Source organism: Agelaius phoeniceus, chromosome 10, assembly GCF_051311805.1.
Source record: "Agelaius phoeniceus isolate bAgePho1 chromosome 10, bAgePho1.hap1, whole genome shotgun sequence".
Classification (NCBI taxonomy): Eukaryota; Metazoa; Chordata; class Aves; order Passeriformes; family Icteridae; genus Agelaius; species Agelaius phoeniceus.
Window position 1 is genome coordinate 19795206 of NC_135274.1, and position 25709 is coordinate 19820914.

A 25709-nucleotide genomic window follows, 5' to 3' on the forward strand; every position below is an offset into this window, starting at 1 on the left:
CCCCCTAACCCATGGAGAAAGTTGTTGTCGGCCAAACTTCTCGAAAGGGACTCCAGGGAATTTGGGGGTAGCTTGGTTTCTTGAGGAACCGTTTTTCAGAAGCATTTGCAAGCGAAAGAAACCGAGCCGAGGGGTTTAGATTCAGGTATTTGATCTCGCCGGACCCAGACATCTAATTAGAGTGGCCTCAGCGATTGAAATGGTGTTAATTCCCATTGTTCCCCGCTCAGATCCCTTGGCCCTCCACCGCTGGGATGCTCTCCTTTTCAAAATTCTAAATAAAAATATTCCTATTCTAAACAACCAACCGACCAATTTCTGTATTTCCCCCTTTTCTGGCCCATTTTCCTCCATCATAAGCAAAAGCAAAAGCAAACTCCTGAGTATTTTTTTCGCAGACGCTGGCAAAGAATAACACCCCCTCTGTGGGATCTTAACAGAAATAAATCACAAGGAGCTCTTGCCTACCTGAAGAGTAGGAGGAAATCCGACTGTCTGGTTTCGGGTGTAAAGTGTGTATCGATAAGGAAGACACAGCCGACTCAGAAACGGGACCCAATTAATCTATGGGTTTCTTTACATCACCCCCTGTTAGGATGTGTGCTTTGGAAATATTGATTCATTGCGACAGGAAAGTCGCAACTACTGTGTGTGCATAACACGGGGAGGACACGGAGCGAGAACCCGCAGCAACGCAAAGCCCACTCACGGGAGAGCCAGATTGCTTTTTAAGCTAAAACTAATAATTTCATAACTGATTCACATTCAATCTGGCGCCAATGACGTCACGGGGTATTAGCATACGAGGAGGGATGAAGCCAGTGTGGCTGGAGTTGATAAGGTGCCTCCTGAGGAATTCGCTGCTTGTTTTAATACATTAATTATTTCTCTGTCTTCCTCTACTTCTGCAATTTGTAAGAGCTTAAAGGGGCCATCATTCCCAGCGATGCCAGAAGGACACGTTGGAGAGCTTCTCCCGTGGCAGCGGAGCCCGGGGGCAGCGCGGGGATGAGCCCCGGCCCCGCTCCCGGAGCCCGGCCCGGCCCTGCGGAGCCCTGCGGGACTTGGCTCTAATGGAGCCGCCTCCGGGCCTGGGCGTCCCCGCTCGCCCGAGTAAGGTCGGCTGGCCCGGATGGGAGGCGGGTTTGCAGGATCAAGCCCTCAGCTTGGAACGCGTGTGAGTTGTGAGTGTGCGTGAGTGAGTGTGAGCTGGTGTGCCAAGACACCCCTGCGGAGTCTTCCCGCGGGAAAGCCTCTGCAGAAGCCCGTGTCTTTCCAGCACCCGGTGGGATTCCCCCCTCTACCCCTCCCCATCCCCATCCCCATCCCCTGCGGTTAATCACGATTTTCTGGGGAAAAAAAAAAAAAAAAAAAGAAGAAGAAAAAAAAAAAGCGCCCACATTACGTCATCAGCCCTAACTGCTGCGGAGATGATGGGGTCACCGAGGACCCGGGGCGGGGGAGCCCGCGGGGGGCCGGGCCTCCCCTCCCGTTCCCTGGGGCAGCGGCCGCCTGTCCGGGAGCGGGGGCACGTCCCGCCCGGGGGCCGGAGCAGCGCTGTGCCCGCCGCTGGGCTCGGGACAGGGGGACGCGCTGGGGGAGACGACAGACACAGCCCAGCTCCGTGCCCCGGGGCTGACAGCGCTCCCCCGGCCTCCCACTGCCCCCAGAGCTTGTAGGAACCGGCGGCACCGCCGCTTTGGCCCCAGCGAGCTCGGCCGGGCCCCGCGGAAGCGGCCCGACAGTTCCCCGCCCCGTAGGGTGCCCCTCGGGGACCCTCCCGAGCTGCGGCCACCTCGCCCCTCTGAAGAAGGCAATGCCTTGGAATAACCGCTCGGTGACTCGAGTCTGAAACACATTTGGGGGAAAGGAGGGACGGAGGGGTGTTTTTATCAGGGGGTCGGGGGAACGGGTAGGGAACGGGCGCAAAACATAAACAAAACACAGAGAAATCCTAAAAGAATTAAATTTAAAGGGGACGAATTTAAAAAAAATAAACACCAAAACAAAAACCTCAAAACATAAAGACACTCTGCACAAGCTGTCGCCCACATGGCAGAGGTCCTGCGAGGCAGCGAGCTGAGCCAGCGGATGAGCCAGGGACAAACTCCTGCGGGAACTTCTCCGGCCCGGCCCTGCTCCGTTCCCCGCGGGCGCTCGCAGCGAGGACCCCCCGCCCCCGGGCTTCCCCCCGCTCTTCTGCGGGACAGCCGGGCCCGAACCCGCACCACACCGCTCGGGAAGGGCCGCCAATGCTCTCTCCAACATTGCTAAATTGTAATGAAAAATTGCAGCTTGTTTCGGCGCGCCCCCTCCCCCTGTACGCACAGGCGCACACGGATACAAACACACGCACACACAGGCACACACAGGCACACTCACACACGCACTCTCACACACGCACAGCCACAGCAAACCCTCTGCGAACTCCAAAGCAAAGCTCCAAAATCATCCTGCGAGGGTCGGGGTTTCGCTTTGTTCCCCCTCGCCGCTCCGCCCGCCCGCACCTGCCGGCGCTGAGGCTGCGCCGGGCCCGGAGCGGCCGCGGCGCCCGGGCAGGGCCGGCCCGCAGCACGGAGCTCGCCCTCCCGCTCTGGCACAGCCAAACGCGCAGCTCCGGGAGTTTCCATTCCAGCCCGGGCTCCTTTCCTTTCCAACTCGCAAGTGAAGCAGCCCCCACACTCACTGTAGCGCTGTACGTCCTCGCCAAGTGAATTGATTCCTCAAAAGCAAAATAGTACCAAACTCTCGCAATTCCCCGTGCCATCGTCAGAAAAACTGGTTTTAATTACCAAAACTGAAATAGCGGCGGTGCTAACTAGCAGGCGATCAAACCGCAATCAAACTTAAATCTCTGAGCAGTTAGCTATAAACTGTCAGCAATTGAAAAGTAAACCTGGTGCACACAAAGGCTCTGTTTAATTTTCTTGTTGTAATGGCTCTAAATGAGGACCCCATCACTATGCAGTTAAGCGGTGTTGCTTGTCCCCCTGAGGCGCTGATCAGTTCTTTTTAATGTGAGAAAACTGGCAGCTCGAAGCCCGTCAATGGAGCTCCCACAACAAAAGTCCTGAAAAGCTGAATGAATTGGGTTTGTAATTACTGCTTCCCTCTCCCCCCTTGCAGCTTATCTCTTATTCATTCAACATACATTATTGTCACCTAATCGCACACTCCCAACGTTATTTTGGGGTTTTTTGCCTTTTTTTTTTTTTTTAGTATCTACTACTATGGACATGTTTGTTGTAGAAATTAAACAAAATAATCCTCCCTTCTCTCTCCCCTCCTCACCAAGAAAAATGTTGAAACGACAGTGTCAGGCGAGGCTGACTGGCGTTAAAAAAAAAGCAAAGACGAAGCTCTTCTGCCATCAGAATGTCAGCATTTTGCATATATCCTCGGAAATCTCACAACCACCGAAGCAGGTTTTACATTTTAGTATTTGAGTTAGATCAGGATTTAAATGACTGAAGTGTATCTAATCACACCTATCAGTAATGGGCCTCTTTCTTTCAGTGGGACTTACATTATATACTACTTAAATTGCTGGGCTATCTACCTCCTATTCGGAGGCAGATATCCAGCTCTGCTGCCCGTTGGGGACGAGGAGGAATAAATATTGAGAGAAAACACTCTGCTGTGGGGATCACCGTCACCCCTGATGTCCCACCCGGCACCAGTGGGCATCTCAAGGAATCAAAACGTGGTTTTGGCCAAGAAATGCCTGTCGGCAAGCGAGAGCCACGGGCTGGAGCCGGTGCTGCGAGGCAGAGCCTCTCCCCAGATCCCCCACTGCAAGAAGCTGTCGGTTGCAGAAATAAGTACAGCTATTACAACCAAATCTACTAACAGTCTAAATAATTAATTGAACCATTGCTCTTTGACCCTTGGAAAGTCCAGTAGGGACCCGTTTGTAGTAATAATACCCCCGAATGAGCCCTTGTCAAATATTCATTTAGTGGTTAATGTGAGCGATTTCCCCCTGGGACAGTCTGTAATACCAGCTTCCCAGCTTTGGCAAGAAACCCTGCTAATCTACCTCTCCAGTTCCGCAAAATATTTTAACACCCCAGTACTTAAAAAGCCGTAAAAAATCACAGGGGAAACTATAATCTTATCCTTAGGTTCACTTCGGCTGTGTAGAAGGTTAGGGAAACATTACACTGGTGCTCTTGGGCCGAGCATCACTCTGGCTATAAAATACACAACAATTCACGAGAGGGAAAGCACAGAGAGCCCCAAAGGTCTTCAATAACCAAAATAAAAACATACCCACGAGCTCTGCCACACATTTCAGCTGCCATAAACGAAAGCCCAGGATAATGGCTTAGGTGTAAATGGCGTTATTGAATGTGTTGAATTTAAAATGAGCAGTGGACAATGGCGTTCCTCCAAGTAGCACTTTAAAAATAAAACTGTTCAGCTGTACATGTAAAATGCTTTGGGTTATCCTCCCTAAACGGATAAATGGATGGATGGATGGATGGATGGATGGATGGATGGATGGATGGATGGATGGATGTAAGGAATCTGTCCAAGGGATATCAGGTTTCAACCACATATATTCCAAATCGTACTCCGAAATCTAAGCTTAAACAAATTGCCCTTATAAAAAGTTGCTGAATTCACTAAGCCTGAATATGTGGCTTAGTGCCTTTTGTTTAGGGGTATTAGCTCGCCTTCTCTATGCGAATTGTAAAAGGACCAACATTTCCAAATACCCCCCTCGAATATTTTAGTTAGCACTTCAAAAAGGGGCCAGGTTTTATTGCTGTTAATTGGCTAAGATTCGCTTTTAAAAATGGAATCGTGATATCGATTGGGCTTTTATTCCTGGTTCTCTTTTCTCAGCGAGGCAAGCGGGAGCGGGGATGTGGGCTCGTTACCACGTGAATAATCCCCAAATGCATTGCAAACGCTCACAGCTCTGAAAAAGAATGTTTTACTCGTTGCATTAGCGTAAAAGACACAGAAAAGGTTGAGAATCTGCAAAATTTTTTGTCCGGCCCAAGTACCGCGACGGTGCAGAAATAAAAGAGACAAAGGGAGCTAAACTACAAAACCAGGCAGTGAGCAAATCTCCACGTCTCCTAGTCTGGCAATGCTAGTTTTCATCTGGACACCAGGCTTCAAGGATGGAGGCCAGAACTCAGCCTAGGAAATTGCAATACCAAATAAAAGCCACAACCAGCCAGGTAATTTTGTGTGTGTGTGTGTGTGCGTGAGTGTGTGCGTGAGTGTGTGTGTGTGTGCGCGTGTGTGCATTTCACCCAGCCTTCTTCCCCCCGACCTAAAGCGAAATCCAGTGGCTGACAAGAAATACCGGAGAGAAAAGCTTAGCAACGCTTGCCCCGTGCCGGAGTGCCCACTTCGTGCCTTGCCTAAGCCAAACATCACATGCTTTCCTTGCCACGTACCACATGCCATTAGCAGAACACACGACCAGTTTGCAATCACAGTTCTTCAAATCCCCAAATTCGTACCTTTTCCTTTATTATTATTATTATTATTATTATTATTATTATTATTATTATTATTATTTACATCTCCCTCTCGCGCGTTTCCCCGAAGGGAAGCAGGCCCAAACACCCGCTGGGGCTGCCGCAGGGGCTGCCCAGCCGCGCTGCCCATCGCCCCTGCCCTGCCCGGGCCGCGGGGCCTGGCGCCGGCCGGGGCCGCCAGCGCGGAGCGGCGCGGAGCCCCATCCTCGGCAACTGCGGGTACGACGGTACAAAGTAAAACTCTACCTGGCACGGACGGTGGATCTCTCCTTCTATATGGCGGGCGCCACCGCTTCTCTTTGGGGCTGTGACCGGCTGCAGAGAGGGTCCGAAACGGGGCTACACCGCGCTGGCAATTTAAGAAATAGGATTCAAGAAAGAGCTGTGATAAAACGTGAAAGTCTCTGGCATTCGACTGTTTTTTGTTTGTTTGTTCGGTTTTTTTGTTGTTTCTTACCTCTGCCCGGCCAACCCTACGCCCGCCCCCACCTCTCACCTCCTCCTGCGCGGCCCAGGAGCCAGGAGAGGAAAGTTTGGGAAGCGGCGGACAAAGGGAGCGGGGAGGGCTGAGCCCGGCCAGGCCGGGCGCGCTCGGGTTCTCGGCCGCGGGAAGCCGGCTCCCGTCCTGCCTGCCCGGCGGAAGGAGGCTCGGCTGGGAAAGGGCACAGAGAGGAGCGCGTTATCCGCCGGTGGGAGCCGGGAGGCCGCGGCAGTGCCCGGGGCCCGCCCGCCGCTGCCGCCGGCCCCGCCAGCCCCAGCTCGGCCCCTCCGGGGGCAACAAGTGGCCAAAGGCAGCGGCGACAGAACCCCCGGAGCCCGGAGCACCCCGCGTCCTCGGGAGGCAAGGGGGGGAACTGGGAAGCCGCCTCTCAGCCCGCGTTCCCGTCCCCCCGAAGGAGGCACAGGCAGTTATTCCATTAAAGCTATCGTACTTTCTCTCTCTCTACATACATACCTATAAAAATATTCATGCGTTATATATATATAGTTATATATTGCTGCATTATTTATCGTATTCGGTTGGCTACGATGATACCTTCTACTGCATGAATTATTCAAAAAACATCTTGCGTTACAAAAATAAATCCAAGACTCAAGCGGAACTTCAGTGTCCATATGTCAAAAATTTATTTATCTCAAACTGTGCATAATGGAGTAAAAACTTAACTTGAATATGTACCTGTTATAAGGATGGTATTAGTTCAAATATATACATGGACTGTCGGCAGACTGATTTCAAATAATACAGAGCCGAATCTTTAAAATACAACTACGGAAAATGAGGAGAAAAAAAAAGAACTTAAAATATCATCACAATAAATTTACAGAAATATTACAAACCATAAGAAAATATTTCAAACACAGTAATTTCAGGTTGGTAATTTTCCTTTTTTTTTTTTTTTTTTTCCTTTGAACAGGATGAAGTCTGGAAACAAAAAGTTATTATAAATTAACAAACGGCGTGTGAACCTGCATGGCAATTTTTGCTTTTTAACAAGAAGTAGAAAAAAAAAAAAAAAAGAAAAAATTTAGTACAATCTAAACGTTTGCCCTTATCCAGCAAACCAAGCCCATGGTTCGCAAGTACTCATCCTACCTTTTTTTATCTTTTGTACAATTTCTAAAACAATTTAAATGTCCAAATGCCGTAAAATAATTTCCTCTCCTCTCGCAGCTGCTATAAATTCAGCTGCCACAACAACAATGGTCCAAGAAGACTCTAATTTTTAAAAATAATTGGCAAATTCGCGAGCTTGCTTTTTTTTCTTCTCTCTATATTGCCAATGGACATTCTGATTGCCATGTGTCTTTTGATAAATACTGTACAAAAGTTGCCTGCAAATATTAAAACATTTTCCTCTTCGCTCTTTGAGTCTAGCTCTAAATATTATTGGTAAAGACTTTTGCAAACTTTCTGCAAAGTTCCTACCGTTTTAACTAGAACTTTTTAAAAGTTTTGTGTAGTTGCTTCCCCTCCGAGATCTATACAAGTTCCTTGTCGGTTTAATTTCTGACCCCCCCCACCCCAAACCCCACCCCCACCCCCCTTCCGGAGTTTTCTCTGTACAAAAATAGTCCAAAAAAAAAAAAAAAGTCCAGAATTTCTAATAAAAGTTTTTTTGTTGTTTGTTTTGTTTAGTTTTCCTTTCCCTCCCCTCCCACCCCCCCGGCCCCTTTGTCTTACATATGTGATAGAGGGAGTGTGCCATTAATGGCTGTGCCAGGAACAGGTGCACTCTGGTAGTGTTGGGACATATGAAGTCTGCTTGGGGCAGCTGGTTCTGGTACTTCAGCACCTGGTAGATACATGCTGATCATGTCCCGAAGGTCCCCAGCTTGGCAAGGAGCCCTTGAATGAGACGAGGAAGTGACTACGGGGGGACTGGAGCTGGATTCCGTCTTGACCACCGAGCCCATGGAGCCCAGGGCCATGCCCGGGGTCCCTTGCTGGGAGTAGGACATGCTGTAGGTAGGCGATCCGTTCATGTAAGTCTGCGAGCTGGTCATGGAGTTGTACTGCAGGGCGCTCACGTCGTAGCGGTGCATGGGCTGCATCTGCGCCGCGTTGTGCGCGTTCAAGCCCGGGTGCTGCGGGTAGCCGAGCTGCTCTTGCATCATCCCATAGCCTCCGTTGGTCCAGCCGTTCATGTGCGCGTAACTGTCCATCCTCTGGTTCACCCCAGCTCCCAAGGTGGCCCCAACCCCTACCCCAGTCGTCATGGTATTGGTGCCCGGTGCCAGTAAGCCCCCCGGCAACGTGTACTTATCCTTCTTCATGAGGGTCTTGGTTTTCCTCCGGGGTCGGTATTTATAATCCGGGTGCTCCTTCATGTGCAGAGCTCTGAGCCGCTTGGCTTCATCAATGAAGGGTCTCTTTTCCGCCTCGGATAAAAGTTTCCACTCCGCCCCGAGCCGCTTGCTGATCTCGGAGTTGTGCATCTTCGGGTTCTCCTGGGCCATTTTCCGCCGCTGCCCGCGGGACCACACCATGAACGCGTTCATCGGGCGCTTGACCCGGTCCGGGCTGTTCTTCTGGTTGTTGGCGGCCGAGTTGGAGTTGCCTGTGCCTCCCCCCGAAGTTTGCTGGGGGGCGGGAGGTTTCAGCTCGGTTTCCATCATGTTGTACATTCAAACTACTTTTGCTGGAACCAGCCTTGAGCAGAGAAACGAGGAGCAGCCGCAGCGGAGTCCCAAGCCGGACTTTTTTTTTTTTTTTTCCTAGGGAGGGGTAGGAAAGGGGGGAGGGGGACTCCCCAAAACCACACTTGGATCAAGATCAGGATCTTCTTCTTCGCTGATGGATTAATAATGCTAATAACTGCTATTATTACCGCCGGAGTCTTGATTTTAAAAAACTTCTTCCTCCTTTTTCCTTTTTCTCTGCCTGCCGCTCTCTCTCTCTCTCTCTCTCTCTCCCTCTCTCTCTCTCTCTCCACCTCGGTCTTAAAGAGCCAGCAAACTACTTTACCCCCTTTTGCAAACACACACACTCTCTCTCTCTGCCTTGACAACTCCTGATACTTTTTTGAACAAGTTAATAGACAACCATCCATGTGATGGGGGCTTGTCAGGCAATAAATGCGTTCGCTCCGGCCAATCAGCGCTCGGCGGCTCCGCCACTGAGGACAAGTCTCTTCCCCTGGTTTTGCATGAAACGGGGCGGGGGCTGGGCGCGCCGGGACGGCTCGGCGGGGAGGCGGGCCCGGGGGCGGCCCGGGCGGCCACTGGGAGCCTTTGTATCTCCCCTTCCAGCAACAGGTCACACACGCCTTTTGGAGGAAGTGGGTAAACAGCATTGTTGCTACGTGGTGGTTTTTTTCTTTCTTTTCTTTTTTTTTTTTTTTTTTTTTTCCCCTTTAAGTTGATGTTGGCTTGGGGCTAGGAGAAGCCATGGGGGGAGCGGAGCGGGGACGGCTTCCCCCAGCCCTGTGCCGGTGCCCCTCGGGACAGAGGGGCCGCCCGGCCCTGCGTGTGCCTCGCTCGCCCCGTCCAGGCCGTGCAGTCCCCGTGAGGCGGAGCCCCCAGCCGGGCCCTGCTGCTGCCGAGCCCGCAGCGCACCGTCCGGGCAGAGGCTGTGCCCATCTCCCGGCCATCCCCCGGGCCCTGCTCCGCTCCACAGCGCGCCAAGCCCTTCCCCCGGCCTCCGGCTCCGCAGGAGGGGGATGTCCAGTGCAAACACCGGTTTCCCACATGCCATCCCCGCCGAACACAAAGCGGGGCCGGGACCCCTCTGCAGGTGCTGGGGAGGGGTCCGGGCCGCGGTCCATCCGCCGCTGGGCCCGGCGGCACCGTCACCCCGGGCCCATTGCGGGCCGCGGGCGGCGCCGGGTAGGCGCAGCGCGGGGCCGGGGGGACGGCCGGACGCTACAAATACGTAGTTTTGTTTCCCTTGTTGTCACTACACGGGCTGCACAAAGCCCCGGCTAAGTTTACTTCCACTCTCTTGTTGGGATCTTTGTTGCTAAACCGCACTTGACGACAAAGGAAGGAGGGGAGAGAGGACGCGGAGCGGGAGCGGGGGGAGCCGCTCGCCGCCCTGGCCGCGCTCCCCCGCGCCGCTCCGCGCCTCCCCTGCCTCGGCGGGGTTGCTCCGCCTTTCGGTGCGATGGCGCTCACGGCGTGGAGCCGGAGGGGGTGCGGGAGCCGCAGGGGCCGGAGCGCGGCCGGGGCGCGGGGCGGGGGCCGGGGCAGCGCGGGGCGCCCCGACGGCCTCAGCCGCGGCGCTGCGGCGCCCCCTGCCGGCCCGGCCGCGCCCCGGGCGGGAGGCGCCGCCGGGAGCCGCGCGAGGGCCGGGGGGAAGGGAGCGGGAAATGACAACCCGGCGGAATAATAATAATAATAAAAATAATAGTCATAATAACAACAAAGAATAATAATAATAATAAAAAAAACCCGCCGGCAAACGGGACGCATCTCTTTCTTTTTTCCCTCCACGTAGATTATGCAAATAAATCGGGTCCAATGCGTTTAATTCGAAAATGTATATATAACCCCTAGATAAGTGATAGGTTAAACCGTTGAAACATAGGTGCAAATCATGAGATGTGGGGTATAACCGGATTGGGATTGTCCAGACACTCCTGAATGCACGGCGGCTGTTAACTGTCTTATTGTTCTCCCCTTGGTCTCCCGTTGATAAAGTTATTAAAAAATAATTTTAGGGATAATTATTTTGAATTTTTTTTTTAAAAGAGGGTGGGTGGGCGGTGTAGGTGCTTGCTCATTGTGCTAAACCGATAAGCGAGGGTGGCGGTGCGCAGGCAAGGGGTTATTTTTGCTCTGGCTGTAGCTGCGGGAGGTGCGTGGGGCGCACGGGCCAGAGCTCCACGCAGGACCAGGCATCGTGGGCTGCCCTGTGCTCACTGAGAGCCTTTCGGGGCCTGGTCCTTTCCTAATTGCATTTATCATACGAATAAAGGATGGGAAATGCCTAACAATTGTGCTATCGGGAGTATTTACGGCTCTGTTTTAATTAACACTTTTAATTATCGATGCAATAAACTGGCATATATAAATAATAGTGCAATACAGGAAATAAGGTGAGGGCGGTGGCTCTTTTGGGATATTTTGTGCCTTTCCTCTGGGTATGGAGGTTTGCTTGGTTGGGAATACACACACGGGTGGGCGGAAGCAGAGGCAGACCGGGAAGCTGGCTACAAAATAAAAAAAAAAAAAAAAAAAAAAGGAAAGATGAAATGGTCCCTGATTTTCTATATTAATGACAATAACACCACTGCTCTCTAAGAATACAGCCAGGGAAGGGAGGCCTGCAGAGGGACGGTTTAATCTGAGTGGATTTAAAAAATCGTTGCCTTTGGTATAATTTATGGAAATGAAAAGTGCTTACATTAAACAAATAGTCTGCAAATGTTCTCAGTGATGGGCTCTGCGGCACACGCACTCTTATTTCCAGGTTATGAGTCTCTTAAAAAGAAAATGAATGTTAACTACTTGGATTTTATGTATTTATTGTTCTAATGCTCGCCGATTTTTCTAAAAGCCCTATGGATACAACCTATCGTGTTAACTGTATCGGAAAGAATATACACATTTTCATATTATTTTTTTCCTGAACCTACTAGTAACCAATCTAAAGCAAACTATTAAGCAGACTTGTGGAGATGGGAGATTGCAGCTCCATTTTTTGTCCTTAGCTGCAAATAGAGGTTTAACTTGCAGTAATTAGGTGAGAACTAGCCAAGCATCTTACTATTATGATGCTTGTTAAAAACGCTTCTTTTCTGCATCTGCATTTGAGTGTGTTCCCCTCCACTCTTAATCTTCTTATGGAAATGAAGGCGAACGGCAGGGAACCTGCAGAGACTTAGAGAATGTCCTTGTTAACTGGAATTTCTCAGCATTGCTAATTAGCAGAGTTTGACGACCACCAGTATTGGGGAAAGCTCTGTTTAGCCACTCACAAACCCTTCCGAGGAAGAGCAGACTAATTTTATTTTGTAATTAAAATCTGAAAAGGCCCCTATTTGACAGTTAGGGCTATGAGAGTTTTATCTCCCCGTGAAATAATTACTGCCTTGATAACTCAATTTTCTGCAAAATGTCAACTGTGAGCTCCAAAAGTTTTAATTTCATTACGTTAAAAAAAAAAAAAATAGGCAAAGACAAAAATGTCCAGATAAATTTCCTCTTCCCCTCTTATGCTGTAGCAGCCCAGCGCTCAAGTTAGTCAGAGAAGTTTTAATGAACTAACTATACCCAGTCTCTGGGGAATTTCAGTCATCACATGGTGGGTTTGCAGTGGTATCCCGAGGAAAACTTGGGGGGATATTGTCTGCAATGCCCTGGAATAAAGGCCACATTTGGAGTGGGTATGGGCCGGGGGAGCTTTCCCCAGCCCCGGCAGGGTCCCGAGCTGCTGCAGGTGCAGGATGTCCCCAGCCAAGGAAGGGTCTCACACGGAGAGCCGGGGGCACCCTCCGGGCGCTCCGAGGGCTCCCGGGATCTCGGGAAGTTTGGCGGGGCCGAGCTGGGCTGAGGCTGGGGCCGCTCTGCCTGCGAGGCCCGAAGGCGGCTCTTCGGGGAACCCGGGGGGAGCCGGGGCGCCGCGGCAAGTGTAATCCACTCTGCTTGCGTTTGGGATGTTTTTTATTATTATTTAAAACGGTTTAATCTCCTTTTTGTCCCTCCCTGTCCAGCAAGTAGCCCGATTGTCGCTCTCAGAAGTGGCATTACACGTACAAACCAAGGAGGGGGCGAGCCGCGGCCGGTCCCGCCAGACCCCATTTCGCCCAATAATTTCATTCAAGGGCTCTAAGGACCCTTGAAAGCCGGGGAATACCGAGGGAGCCCCGCGCTGCTCCCGGCCTCTCCTTTCATCCCTCTTTTCCCGAATGGAAGCGCGGGGCGAGCACACGTGCGGCCGGGCGGGCAGCGCACGGCCCGGGCCCGAGCGGGAATGCGGGAACCGGGGGCACCGGGGGCACAGCGGGGCCCGGGGGCTGCGGGGGTTGCGGGGCTCCCCCCGGGCCGCCCGCGCCGCGGGTCCCGCTGTGCCCCCGGAGCGGCCCCACGGCCGCCTCCCCTCCCGGCGACCACCGCACGCGTGAGCCGCTGCTGCGGGGCTGGGGCGGCAAAAAGAAATAGCCCAAAAGGTGAAGAAAAAAAGGGGGAAAAAAAAGAAAAAAAAAAAAAGGTGGGGAGAAACAAAAAAATAAAAAGAAGCAGCTCCGTTTTTTTCCCCTCCAGTGCTGCAAGAAGGAAAATTTAAAGAAAAATTAAAACTCGGATCCTGAGGGGAGTTTAACGTACACAATAAGCAGCAGAAAAGCCGAATCGCTCACACCACCTCTCGAAGTCGCTTTCAAAAGGCTTCTCAATAAAAGGAGAAGCCGATTGTCCAAACAGGCTTCCATGACTCTTCATAAATAGCCAACATCTTCCTCAAACTGTCCGCGATTTTGCTCTGCATCTAAAATCACACTCACGGGATTTCTTTCCCAAAGGAAAATATAAGTGAAGCCCGTACTTTTTCTTATGTGATCTTTAAAATAAATCAGAAAACCAAGATCAGTGGCGAAGATAAACTTAGGAATTACTGTACAACGTAACGGGGTGAAATTACAGTTGAATGTTGGCTCTTTAGCAGGAAGGCAACCCCCTCGAGCGGGATCCTTTTTGGCAGTCTATTTAAAGTTATCTTTCCTTCCTAGTTTTATAAGAACAAATGAGTTTTCTTTTTCCATTGTAGTTGAATGAACTCATGTATATTAAACACAAAACCCCTCCTGAAGAACGCTAACTGCTTTGCTTAAACCCACAAAAGCACAAAAATCCAGAATTGAAGGTTTCCAATTCCTGAATAAGTCCCCTTAACTCTCTCAGGCTCGCAGGAGAGAGACTGGGGACATTCTCTGAAAGTCTTAATGCCTGGAAGGGGCTATCTCAAATGTATTGTCTTTTCCTAAAGTTGAGGCTTCTATTTTATTTCCCTCTTTCCCCTTCACCATCTTTGTGTTGACTTAAGAAAATAATGGTCAAAAAAAGTGTCTGTTCATGGGGATCACACGTGTCGCCCAAATCAAATGAAGTCCTCTTTGGCCCCAGCACAGTTTTGATGGAATTATTCCGGCTCTTCCATTGAATTCACGCCGTTTCCCAAAGAAGCTGTGGCAGTTTCAATGGGAACGCCTGAGGCACAGCCTGGGGTGCTTCAAGGTTGCTTCTCTCAGCGCACCTCAAACCCTGGCATCCCGAGGCATGGTTTGAAAAGTACATTAAAAAAAAAAGGCAAAAAAAAAAAAAAAAAAAAAAGGCAAAAAAAAAAAAAAAAAAAAGCAAAAAAGCCCTTTCCAGTGATTCTCAGATCACTGACAAGATCGCCCATAATGGAGCCAAGACGGTGACTTTTATCTCGCTGTTCCTCATAGTCCTTAATTTGGAGCTCATTGACAGGACAGACGGTAATGACACTTTCAGAACTGTTATGGTCTGGAGTGACAATCTCTCCATCTCGCCCATGGTTTATTGACACCATGGGCTCATTGTGTCAACTTAGGCTTGTGATTTCAGAATTCTCCAGCGACGGGCTCGTTGGAAGGATTTTAATTCAAATTATAGACTAGCTGTCTATACAGTGAATTCATATTTAGACGGCGCTTAATCGGAGCGGAGAGATGGTGCTATAAATAATAACAACACTTGCCATGTGTCTATCCACTGTCCTCCATCCGAAGATCTGAACGAGCCTTTGCCCGGAGGAGGCCCGGGCGCAGCGGAGAGAGGCGAGGGGGCCTGGGGCTCCTCCAGGAGCAGAAGGGAGCCCGTGGGGAAATAAAGCGAGAACTAAAATAGAATCCTCAAGTGCCCGCCATCCCCAGAGGCCCTGGCCCCGCAGGTGTGTGCGACAGGCGGGGCAGGAGAAGCGCTTCGGGCACACAACGATCGGGAGAACTGCGCGGGTTTGGGTGCGGGGTGCTGCCGGCGGGGTGTCACAGCCCTTTTTCCATGGAAATCGCAGCACAACGGGGCTTCTCCCAACACCCCGCCTGCCCCTGTGGGAGCCTTCCCGGCGGGAGCGGATGGCTGTGAGGGGAAAGGCCCAGGGGGTGCCCACGGGCTGGGACAGAGGGGGCGATGCTGCGGGTGCAGCAGGTGCCAGGGACGGGCTCAGGGGGAAGCAAGAAAAGGTGAAGTGCGACATTGGCCTTTGAGGCTGTTTTTCTGGTTTGTTTCTTCAAGTCTCCCCTTCCACCGCTCAACAGAGAGATGTAGGAAATGCCGGCATCCAGAAACGGCTCCTTCCAAAAGACATAAATAAACTAAAAATGCACTTTTCTTCCAAGTGGAGATGAACGAGACTGAGCACAGAGCTAACCCCCCCCTTGCTGCCAGCTGAGCACAGAGCTGACCCCCCCCTTGCTGCCAGCTGTCTGCCAAGCCTGGGACCCGATCCCAGATTTACAGCATTTGCTCCCTTGAGTAACGTCCGCAGAATAAAACCCGGCAGCTGAGTTACGAACCGAGCCCAGGAAAACCGCATTTTGGTTAAACTGATCACTCGGGACCCCTGATTTTATGTGCCAACTCCTGCCCTAGGGAGGGGGGAGTTTACGACCTCTTTACAGCCCCCTCACAACTGCTGTTTCTAAGAGGAGCACTAACAACCCCTCTCCTGGAACCGGGTTAATCATTCACCTTTCGGCAGGAGTCACTAAATTTTTGTAAAGTGCCTCCTGACGTTAAACCGTGTGTACAAGCGCTCTGTATTTTTTCCGTTTCCTGTGGTAATTGACATATAATGCCTCTGTTTATAACTGGCTTGACAGATCTATACAAATGTATATTTTTGCTTAATTTCGGAGTTATATATACCGAACGCATGCTAACTAAAGAAACAGTGAAGGAAATCTGGGAATTCCGTTGTGCAGGAAATCTGTGCAGGGCTCTTGCTATTATTTATAGAAAATGCCATGTCTTTATTTTGGGCGCTCTTACTACAGAATTGCCTTATTAGGGAGTCTCGAGTGGAGATCCAACTGAAAGAATGGAGAAAGTATGCTCAGCGCGACAAACAATAATATTTCATAAAAACCTATCCGAATATAATTTCTAAAGTGAAAAGTTTATTGTGAGACCAACAGCCATGGGGTTCATTTAATAGAAAAACTGCGGCGTTATGACTTTCATCCAGGCTGTCAACAGGAGATACAAAATAACCCCAATTTAACAGAAATAATTTGGTTTCCATTAGTCTTTCTCTTTGCACGCAAGACGCATAAACCGTGCTGGGTATTACCGCATCTAGCAAATACCACCGTTAAATGCACTACACTGAGCTACGTGCATGCTACAAAATAAGTGGAGAATTCATCTAAAAAGTTGGTGGCAATGCAGCACGTCACATATTTTGGCTAATCGTTTTATATCACCAGGTTTCTTTTAAATCTGTCATCTCCACAGTCAGAAAATAAAATCGCACTCCAGGCATTCACTTAAGATAACGCTTATTCCTTTTCCAGGAGGAGGAGGTGTTTATTTTGCTCTTTTTTTTTTTTTTTTTTTTTTTGGGGGGGGGGGAATTGAGGTGACTTTATTGCTTCGGGTTTAAACATATGCCATTTGAGAAAATGTTTCCTTAATGAAAAGGAACTGTTCAACGCTGCTTACAAGCAACACCTGTCAACACTGACTTATTTAAGACACGTTGGGAGGAAAACACAAGCACGAACATCTGAAAGGCTGGCATTTGCTGACAGCACTGGAACACCGAAGTTGGGAACGATGAAAAATTAATCCTGACTTTTTGTGCCTAAGGCTGCCAATAAAGAAGTGGGTCTGCCGGGGATGTCCCGCCGCCCGCCGGGGCGGCGCGGTCCCGCAGCAGCTCCCCTGCTCTGCCCAGCTGTGGGAGAGCATCACTTATCAGGGTTTCTGGAAGACCCAGGCTTATGGAAAGCTCTGCCTAGAAAGAAGTCGGCGGCACTTCACTTCTTTTCTCCCCGCGTTCATATCTCCGCGGAGCAAACGGCGGCGCAAGCTGGAGGTGGCTTCCCTGCCCGTAGTTCCTGAGCCGGGCTCTCTGCTCCCCTTGCCCGTCCCAGCCTCACCGCGCTCACTGTAACCCCTGCAGCGACTGCCAGGCGGTTCCAGGCGCTGCCTCCTGGCCCGCCCGGTGCCGGGTCCGGTGCCGCCGGTGCCGCCGCTCCCCCGCGGGCGCGCCCGTCCCGCGGGATCCCCACGGGCACCCCCGGCGCGGCCGACAGGGGGCGCCGCCCCCCGCGCGGAGCGGCCGCGGGAGCGGGGGGAGCCCGGGCAGCCCGGGCAGCCCGGAGCCGAGCGGGGTCGAGTACAGATCTTTAGTCGTCGTGGATAAAAAGAGATTAAAGGCTAAATTCTTTTTCTTTCTTTTTTTTTTTCTTTCTTTTTTTTTTTTTTTGGTCAATTTTAACCAACTACGGAAATGTAGAGCTTTCATCCTTTGATGTTTCCCAGAAAGAAACTGTTGTATCGGTTGTGAAATTACATCGTCTCAGAGCCAGCGAACCAGCCGTGGAGTGCTAAAATAATTTAATTAAAAATAATAATAATATGAGGACCTGAGCTTCCGCAGAGGCACTTAAAAGCTGACACGTGCCCCTCCATCTCCCCTCTCCCTTGAGCTCCCGATGTTTCCTGACTGCCGTTTGATGGGAATAATTAAAAATAAGATAACCCCACGCTAGCTGGGGCCTCGCATCCATCGCTTGCGGCGCGCTGTCCTCGCCCTGCCCCTACACGGCAGACCCCGCCGTCCAGCCCTGCTCTGCAGGGGCGCAGAAGAGTGCGAAAAAGCAAATCGCTAAATTCATAAATCGAATGTTGGACTTTTACCATATTAACCATAAATAAAACTGTAACCGGCTACCCACTTTCCCCCTAATACAAAACCCCTTCACCTGTATTTAAATAGCACGTCTTTAATTACAGCAGTTGGGGATGTATGAGGCTGAAATGAAATTAGCAGTCATTACCAGTCCTTTAACTCTGTGGTGCTTTTGATCAGCACTAAATTAGCTTTCCAGTCCTAACAAAGGCTCTATAGCAAGCAGTGGGCTGTAAATAAGACAGCTCGACCTGCCCTCAACACCTTTTCTCTTGTCAATCACAGCTCTATCATTCAGCCCAAGATTAACCTTTATCTACCAAATTCTTACCAAGGGAAAAAAAAAAAAAAAAGAGAGGGGGGGCGAAGAGGGGGAATCCAACCTCAACTTTGCTAACTGTAACTAAAAAGAGTTTCTCTTTAAATGCTATGATAATGAGCCAACATGTCAAATTCGGGCCTTTCCCAGCCCCGAGTGCATCAGAAGGCAGCGGCGGGCAGTTAAAAAGGTATTGATGATTTATTATCGGCTTGCCCGGCTGCGGACCCCGCGCGGGCCGGCGATGCGCCGCCTCCGCCCGCGGTGAAGCCCCGCTTTGGGCGTGCGGGAGCAGCGCGGGGCCGGCCCCCTGTGCCGGGATTGGGCCGGGAGCGGCCGCGCAGCGCCGCGGGAGGAGCGCAGCGCAGCGCAGCGCCCACAGGGGGCGGCAGAGAGCGGCGCGCCCGGGAGCCCCCGCCCGGCGGCCGCTCCGCGCCCCGCGCACCGCCCCGGCCGCGCCCGCGGAGCGCCCGGCCCGGGGCACCGCCCGGCCCGCGGACCCCCGGAGCAGCCCTGGGAGAGGCGCGGGGGCGCCGCGCCTGCCGCCCGGTGCGGTGCGCGGCCGGGGCTGCGCGCCTCTCCGCGGCTCGCCCCGCGGGCCAGCGCCAAAATAGCGCTGGAACGCCCCGGGGCCGCGGGGGAGAGTCCCGGCTGTGCTGCGGCCCGAGCGCTCCCCGCGGGCCGTGAGATCCGCGGGAGAGGAGCAGACAGCGCGGAGGCAGCCCGCGGACCGGGAGCGCCTCTGCCCAGCGCTTCGCTCGCGGTGCGCGGCCGCGCAATTTCAGCCGAGCCCAAACGCGTACGCGAGTCCCCGAGCTTAACGCGGTGGAGCTCAGAGTGGCGGGTCGTAGGTGGGAGCTACATTTCCAGATCGTTTTAAAGGTCACGGGGGAGGAGGGGGAAAAACTGTGAATGTCAAAGTTGTGCTGCAGCTACTTACATGTCGGTGCCAGAGCAGGGTGGTGGCTGCGAGCGGTTTGATTGGCAGCTCAGCGCGAAAGTCCGCGCGGACTCCGGGGTCCGGCGCAGCCCCGGGGGTCTGAGCACTTTTCACCGGACAGAGGCAGTTGAAGGAAGCTCGCACGTCCCCTTCTCTTCTCCTCTCCTCCTCCATCCAGGACAGAGAATGAATCCATTTCGGTTTTTCTTCCCCCGGCTCTCTTTCCGTTTGCCTACACATCCTCCAAGTCCTAGCCCTAGCTCTTAACTGCAGTCCCTGGAACAAGAGGGGAAAAAATCGTTTATGGCTTAAAAAAAAATCCCAATGGCTGATTTTGTGTGTGTGTTATAAGAATGCACCCACAACAACAAAAAAGTCACTTCTCTGTCCCCCACCGTACAGCAGAAGAATAATAAAAAAGCTTTATATTTTTGCAGTGGGTATTCAAAGATAATTTGATGCCATTGTTTCTGCTACAGATGGTTCTTTTTAATACAATAACACTGCTCTTTGTGCATACTACACACAATAAAAATCGAAAGCGTTCTCCTGAATAACCATTTTGTTCTCGCTTGTATACAGGCCAACAAAAGCTGCCGTGAGGTAATGGGTTCTGTTTATTGAAGCCATAGAATAGAGGTTTGATAAAGATTTTTGTATATGGGGAAAAAAAAATTAAAATAAAGACCTCGCAAGGTCGAGCTGATCTCTGCGTATTTATTACCACTGAAATATTTTATCAATATATTTCTTTGAGTTGCAGCTGCAGGGATTCCTCCTCCCCTCCCCCCATCCATAATCAGCCCAAACATCTGTTTCTTTGAATTTGGGGAGATCTACAGTCGTTCCCAGACCTAAAAAATCTAGACTTAGAGAGCGAGTGGGGCTCAGCGGCTCAGCGCGAAGGCAGCGGGCGCTGGGGAGGCGAGGCTGAGCGGCCCCGGCCGTGCCTGTGCGCGCCTATCTTTGTGTGCCCGGCTTTGCAATCTGCTGTCCACGCACACGCACACACAAAGGCGCGAACCGCTGCTGACAGCCCCCGGGATTAGCCCACGGCATTTTCCTGCCCGCGGCCGCGCCGCCTGTCCCTGCGCTCCAGCCGCCTCCGCGGCGCGCAGCTCCCGCGCAGCGCGGCTCTTGCGCGGCTCTTGCGCGGCTCTTGCGCGGCTCTTGCGCGGCTCTTGCGCGGCGGCGCCGCCCGCAAAGTTCCCGAGCGGGTGCGGAGCCGCCCCGCAAGCGGGGCCGCGGATCTGTCCCGCAAGCGGGGCCGCGCAGGCAGCGGGCAGCGGGCGGCGGGTGCGAGGGTGCTGCGGGCTCCAGCAGAGTTCTGCCGCGCTGCTAACTTTCTGCCAAGTAATGAATAAATTAGCGCCGCTGAACGGGGGGAATAAATGTTAGAGGGAGCCGCCGAGACCCGCAGCGATTTTTGTCGTGGAAATTGTTTCATAGGACAAGGATTCTGCTCCCGAAAGTCGCCCCGTTACCTAGTTTGGGATCTGGTTACGACTGTAGCAACTCGAAGAGAGCCCCAAAGCGGTAGAAAGTGCTTAGACAATAGGGCTCTGCGGGAAAGTTGTTAGTCAGTGACTGTGTTTGTCTACCTTTCTATAGGAATTAATGCCACAGTTCTCTGTGCCTCTGTAGCCTGGACTGACAGTAATCCACCTCTGTGACTTCTGCCCTTTGTGTTTTCACAAAACTCGGCTCACTTGTAGCACGACAACAGCACGGAATAATGACTTTAACCTTCAAACGTTCTTTAATTAGCTTTTTCAGCTAACTAAAAGATGTTCAAATGAGCCCTTTGACAAAAACTGACCTGAGCCTTCAAATTCTACTTTCACTTTTGGGACTAAGACGTTATTGGTTCGCAACTCGTCTGAAGTCATCTAATAAGGGATTATTTAGGAACTATTACCCACACGCCAATTAAAGCCTCTCCGATGAAATTCGGGAGACAAAGATAAGCATCAAAACGGAAAATTAAACTATTTGCACATGGCTTGTTTTTCAACAACCCATTTTGCATCTCAGGATAAACATCTTCTCCCCAGCTCGCTCCGCCGGAGCGGGGAGGGTGCGGGGAGCCTCCCGGGGCGGCCGCGGCCCCGCCGGAGCGGCCCCGCCAGCTCCGCACGCCTCCGCGCAGGGGCGGCGCTGCCGCGGCCGGGGAGCGCTGCCTGCCAGGCTTAACGCCAAGAGGGGACTCGTACGGAGGGTGGCAGAGCTCATCTCCAGCCGTAGGGTTCAGGCAACCTCCCGTCGTTCTGCAGTAGCCTTTACATGCTCAGGAGGCGGGGGGGGAAGTGGCATAAAAGAGCCAAGCGTGTCAAAGTTCAGGAAATCGTGCAAGAACTTTTCTAGGATTCTCCAAGAAAGTACCGCTTCTCCTGAAGGACTACTTTATTTCTTAGAGCGAGGAAGGAAAGAGATTAGTAGGAAATGCATATTTTGAACCTACGGTGGTTCTTTGGGATAAATGGGAACCAGGCTGTGAATAGTTTAATACTGACTTATCAATGAAAGATGATTTTTTTTTTTTTTTTCTTTCCAGAGAGGACAATCCGATGGCTCAGAAATCTTACGCTGCTCTTAACCGCTGTATACAAATTTTGGTGAGAGTTTCCAAGCAAATGACAGCAGCATCCTACGGCAAGCTGACAAAGACATTCCAGGAATGCCACGCATCTAGGAGGGAAATACGAATCCCTCTCTTTAGCCTGGAGCACGAAATTGGCTTAAAGCTCATTTTGCAGATAACCAGAAACGAAATCACCCGTGTGTGGACCGGGTAGCTACAACTTTATAACGCTTTGCAGCAATTTCTAAGACTTTCTGGAGGGAAAGAAAAACAAACAAACAACAGTAAAAAAAGTGAACCGCATATAGGATGGTCTCTGAGGGAAATTCGCATATCCACATGCATTTTCACCCTTGCTCTGAGAAGGGCTGGGCTCCCACACGAACAGTGGCACCCTTAAGTCTCTATGCCGAAACCGATCCCACGGGGTGAGATAATGATCGTCCTAGATTTTGACTTTCACAATTCATTTTAGGCTTGGGGAAATAATCCCCAACAAAAGAAAACATCCAAACCCAGATCACCTGCATCCAGGTGCATAGTTAAATAACAGATTACTCCAAATTTGCTATATATAGATATATTTCTAGGCTGCATATTCCAACAGACCAGTAAGGTGTTTGCCAGACACGGTCTCCCGTAGAGGGGCTGAGTGCCTGACCCAACACTGCGTTCAGAAAGAAAAATAATTTCAGAATTTTGGAGTTCCAACCCAAAGGACAAAGCACTGAAGCTGTTTCAAAGCAGAGTGGGAAGATAAGCTGCTGCTGGTATTTCTCGCCCCAGCCAATATTTCTGCCCCTGCCGTGGCCGCAGTGCCAGCGCTCAGCCCCAGCCTGAACCTGGCTCCCCGCGCCGGGGCTCCCGGGTTAATCTTCCCCGGAGGAGCTGAGGTTCACACCACACGGGACAAGCCCTTCCCTCGCATCCTGCCTGGCTGACAAGAGGGTTACAGTTTATTACCGGCGGGCAGCCCGGGGGCCGAGCCCCGCGGCAGAGCCCACGCGGGGCGCGGATCCCCCGCGCCCCCAGCAGCGCTCGCTCGGCCGCCGCCACCCCGCGTGTCCTCCGGGACTCCTTTCCTGGGAGAAGGGGCTTCCCAATCTATTTCCAGAAGTTCTCAGCCTCTCGTTTCACTTTAGCAACGTTCATGCTTTTTTAAGCGAAAAGCTGCGAGCGGCAGCCGGGGTGTGGTGCCCGTGCGTGCCCCAGAGATGCGCACCCGGCAGGGCTGGGCACGCTCTGCAGCGCTGCAGCCCCAGCGGAGCACCCGGGACACTCCGGGAGCGGGGATTTTTGGCTGCTGCCCCCAGCCCTCAGGGATATGAAGGCAGAAAATCCATTTACCCAAAAGCAAAGAGGCTGTAGCACACAAGAGTGGCTCTCGAGGAGCGGCAGGGCAGGCAGGCCTTTTGCTGCACGGAAATCTATGGAAGAACTTTATATGCGCCTCCTAAAATTGCAGAGTTTTCTTCTGTGTAGCTTTTCTTTTTTTCTTTTCTTTTTTTTTTTTTTCATGGTTGCTATGAAAGAGCCTGCTCATTTATTACCTCAACACTTATTGCAATAATTTTGCTATGGGTAGCTATGGTGCTAAATATGCCTTTAGTGAAAGATGAGCATTGGTATAAGATAAATTTGTCCTGGGAAGAAGAGCAGAAAGTATAGCACTAGTGATATTCTGTATTTTGTCCAAATATCTCTTGGACTGGATATTTTAATACGTTCAACTCCTTGGATGTCAATTTTTTTTGGAACTAGGCATTCTTTTACATACTAAAAATGAATTTATCAAATAAGTGACACTTGTTTGCAATAAATTCCTGTGTATATTATGTCTACATTACAAATATTTATTGATTCTGAACGTGTTTTGGCAAATGAAATGAAAATAACCATACAATGAGCATACATGTGCACACAGTATCTACACACTTTGCACATCTCATGCCCATGCACATGCTGTACATTGTACATATGATAAAATACAGTCCGGGCCTGGTGTGCAATGCTGCACATTTACAGGAGCCAGGAACTCCCTTCACACACACTTCCACATGTTCACATGACATTTGCATGTGCTCTTTACACCTTAAACACTGTGGGAAACATAATTTTGAATGCTGAATTTTGACTATATTACCGTGGAGTAAAGTGACAATTCACAACCTGCAAGCAAGTAGTTTCACAAAACTTACATTTTCATTGCATCCCTACTGCTGCTGTGAGCACACTGGGGCTGGAAAGGAGAGCTCCAATCTTGGCAGGAGGACCCCAGGGAAGTCCATAGAGCTCTTCACTTGGAATATTTTGAATGGCAATTTTTTCATCATCATTCATTTAAGATATAAGGGATGAATTTGGGGAAGTTAATTTCTTTCTCTGTGTTTTAAATAAAGTTTTACGTAGCCCTTGAAACTGTTTCAACAGTAACATCTGCTGATCCCCATAACTTGCAGTTTCTTACTGACTTTACGTGGTAAATTCAATTTATTTGGAAACACCCACACTTAGTTAAACTCTCACAATATTTGCCTGCTGTTATTTTAATTTTTTCTCCAAGACCTGTTTTCAGTGTAACCACCACAGAACTCAAGTCAATCAGGGTCCATAATGGGCCACAACAAATGGTACTCAACACTTCTTCCTCTGAACAACACAGGCCATAGGCAGGAATCCCTCCTCATAATTTGAAACCCTCCACAGTATTACAGAGTGGCAATTCCAAAGTTCCTGACAGGTCAAGAAATCCAGGTTATTTGAAAGAACATTAATAAATGAGAATATGCAAAAATGAGGAATATAGTTATTTGCAGCAGGAAAAGGGCAAAACCCTCATACTGCAGCTGGCACTGAATTAAAAAGTATACAGAGGATTAGATACCAACCACTTCTATCAAATGCAAGGCCCAGGAACCTAGGGGGAGTGAAGTGTGTAAGAACAGATGCTTAGAAGGTAAAACACCCCAATTAACCTCATTATCTGTTACAAAACTGTACTATTAATATTCTGTGTTTTTTCAAATCACTGTTGTTGTTGTTGTAGAAGAGAGTCTGTTGACTAGCATGTGTTTGCTGCAGTCTCCCAAATCAGCACTGCCCTTCTTAAGGTCAGGGGAACGTATCTTAAAACATTCATATATTTAAAAAATATGTATTGTCATTTTAATAGGCACTGTGGATAGTTTAATTTGTATCTGTATTAAATTAAACATATGGTGAACAGGGTATAATAGATTTTCTATAATTTAGCTGCCAATGTGGCAACAGAAGCCAGTTACTCTCACCAGCAGACTTGTCAGTGGTTTGTTTACTAGCTTATTTGAATTAAAATAAAGCTTCGCTTCTGCTGACTGCACATCATTATCTATGAGACCATAATCCTGCTAGCAAATCCTATATCTTCCAGAACTGGCTCTTTTGTTTGGGATTACTGAGAGCTTAGCCTATAACAAAGAGGAATAAGGCATCCCTCTCATCCTCGTAATTAAGTGTGGGGAGTAATTTAGAAACAAACCCAGAAAGATGTACAATTTGGAGTTCTGCTTCTATACAGGATTGGGGAACAGAAGACAAACACTGATTATGCTAGCACAATATTTAAACTATTAAAATACTGTAAAACAGGAATTCAGCTTTTAAAAAGAAATGGCAACTATCAATAAAGTATTAAGTTGTTTTACTCTAGAGACATTTTTTACCTGTCTGAAGGTATGCTGGCAAATTTGGGCAGAGCTTGAAGATGACCATTTAAAATGTTTTTCTATATGCATACATTACCTATATATCACTTTTATAGGATCTTTATTTTTAATTTAAAGAGCATAATTTAATAGATGAACCTTTATTTATTTTTTAAAGTATCCCTTAAATGTTTAACTTATTTCTGAGCAAAAATATTCTCTAGGAATAGGAATAACTCTGGCAGCTGAAAATTCTTGTTTAAGTTCTCTATTTTGATACCACCAAGATTTATATTTTCCTTTGGGAAAACAGGTAGCTTGAAACTGCTACCATTTTATACCTACCTTAGAAATGACCATAAA

At 50.2% G+C, this 25709-nt stretch overlaps 2 protein-coding genes across 15 annotated transcripts in view; both read right to left on the reverse strand.

Annotated features, from left to right (window-relative positions):
- The window catches only part of LOC129124232 (uncharacterized), a 261789-nt gene that overhangs the window by 28208 nt on the left and 207872 nt on the right, over window positions 1-25709 (reverse strand). For 8 of the 14 annotated variants that reach the window (XR_013183680.1, XR_013183677.1, XR_013183676.1 and 5 more), the window contains exons 4-5: window positions 19083-19358; window positions 5748-5850 (exon numbers count right to left, since the gene is read on the reverse strand). Coding sequence is in view for 1 of the 14 variants with exons in the window: in XM_077184106.1 (XP_077040221.1) it covers window positions 5748-5850; window positions 19083-19358 (379 nt within the window). In the remaining 13 variants the exon portion in view is untranslated. Of the gene's footprint in view, window positions 1-468; window positions 1260-5747; window positions 5851-19082; window positions 19359-25709 lie in introns of those variants that run through there. The other 6 variants (XR_013183683.1, XR_013183681.1, XR_013183682.1 and 3 more) reach the window with 3 other exon arrangements.
- SOX2 (SRY-box transcription factor 2) lies at window positions 6606-9156 on the reverse strand. Its single transcript, XM_054639063.2, has one exon. The coding sequence runs from the start codon at window positions 8628-8630 to the stop codon at window positions 7683-7685; it is 948 nt and encodes a 315-aa protein (XP_054495038.1). The 5' UTR covers window positions 8631-9156; the 3' UTR covers window positions 6606-7682.

Coding starts and splice junctions, on each gene's coding strand:
- SOX2 (XM_054639063.2), bottom strand. CDS start 8,630: ATGTACAACATGATGGAAACCGAGCTGAAACCTCCCGCCCCCCAGCAA.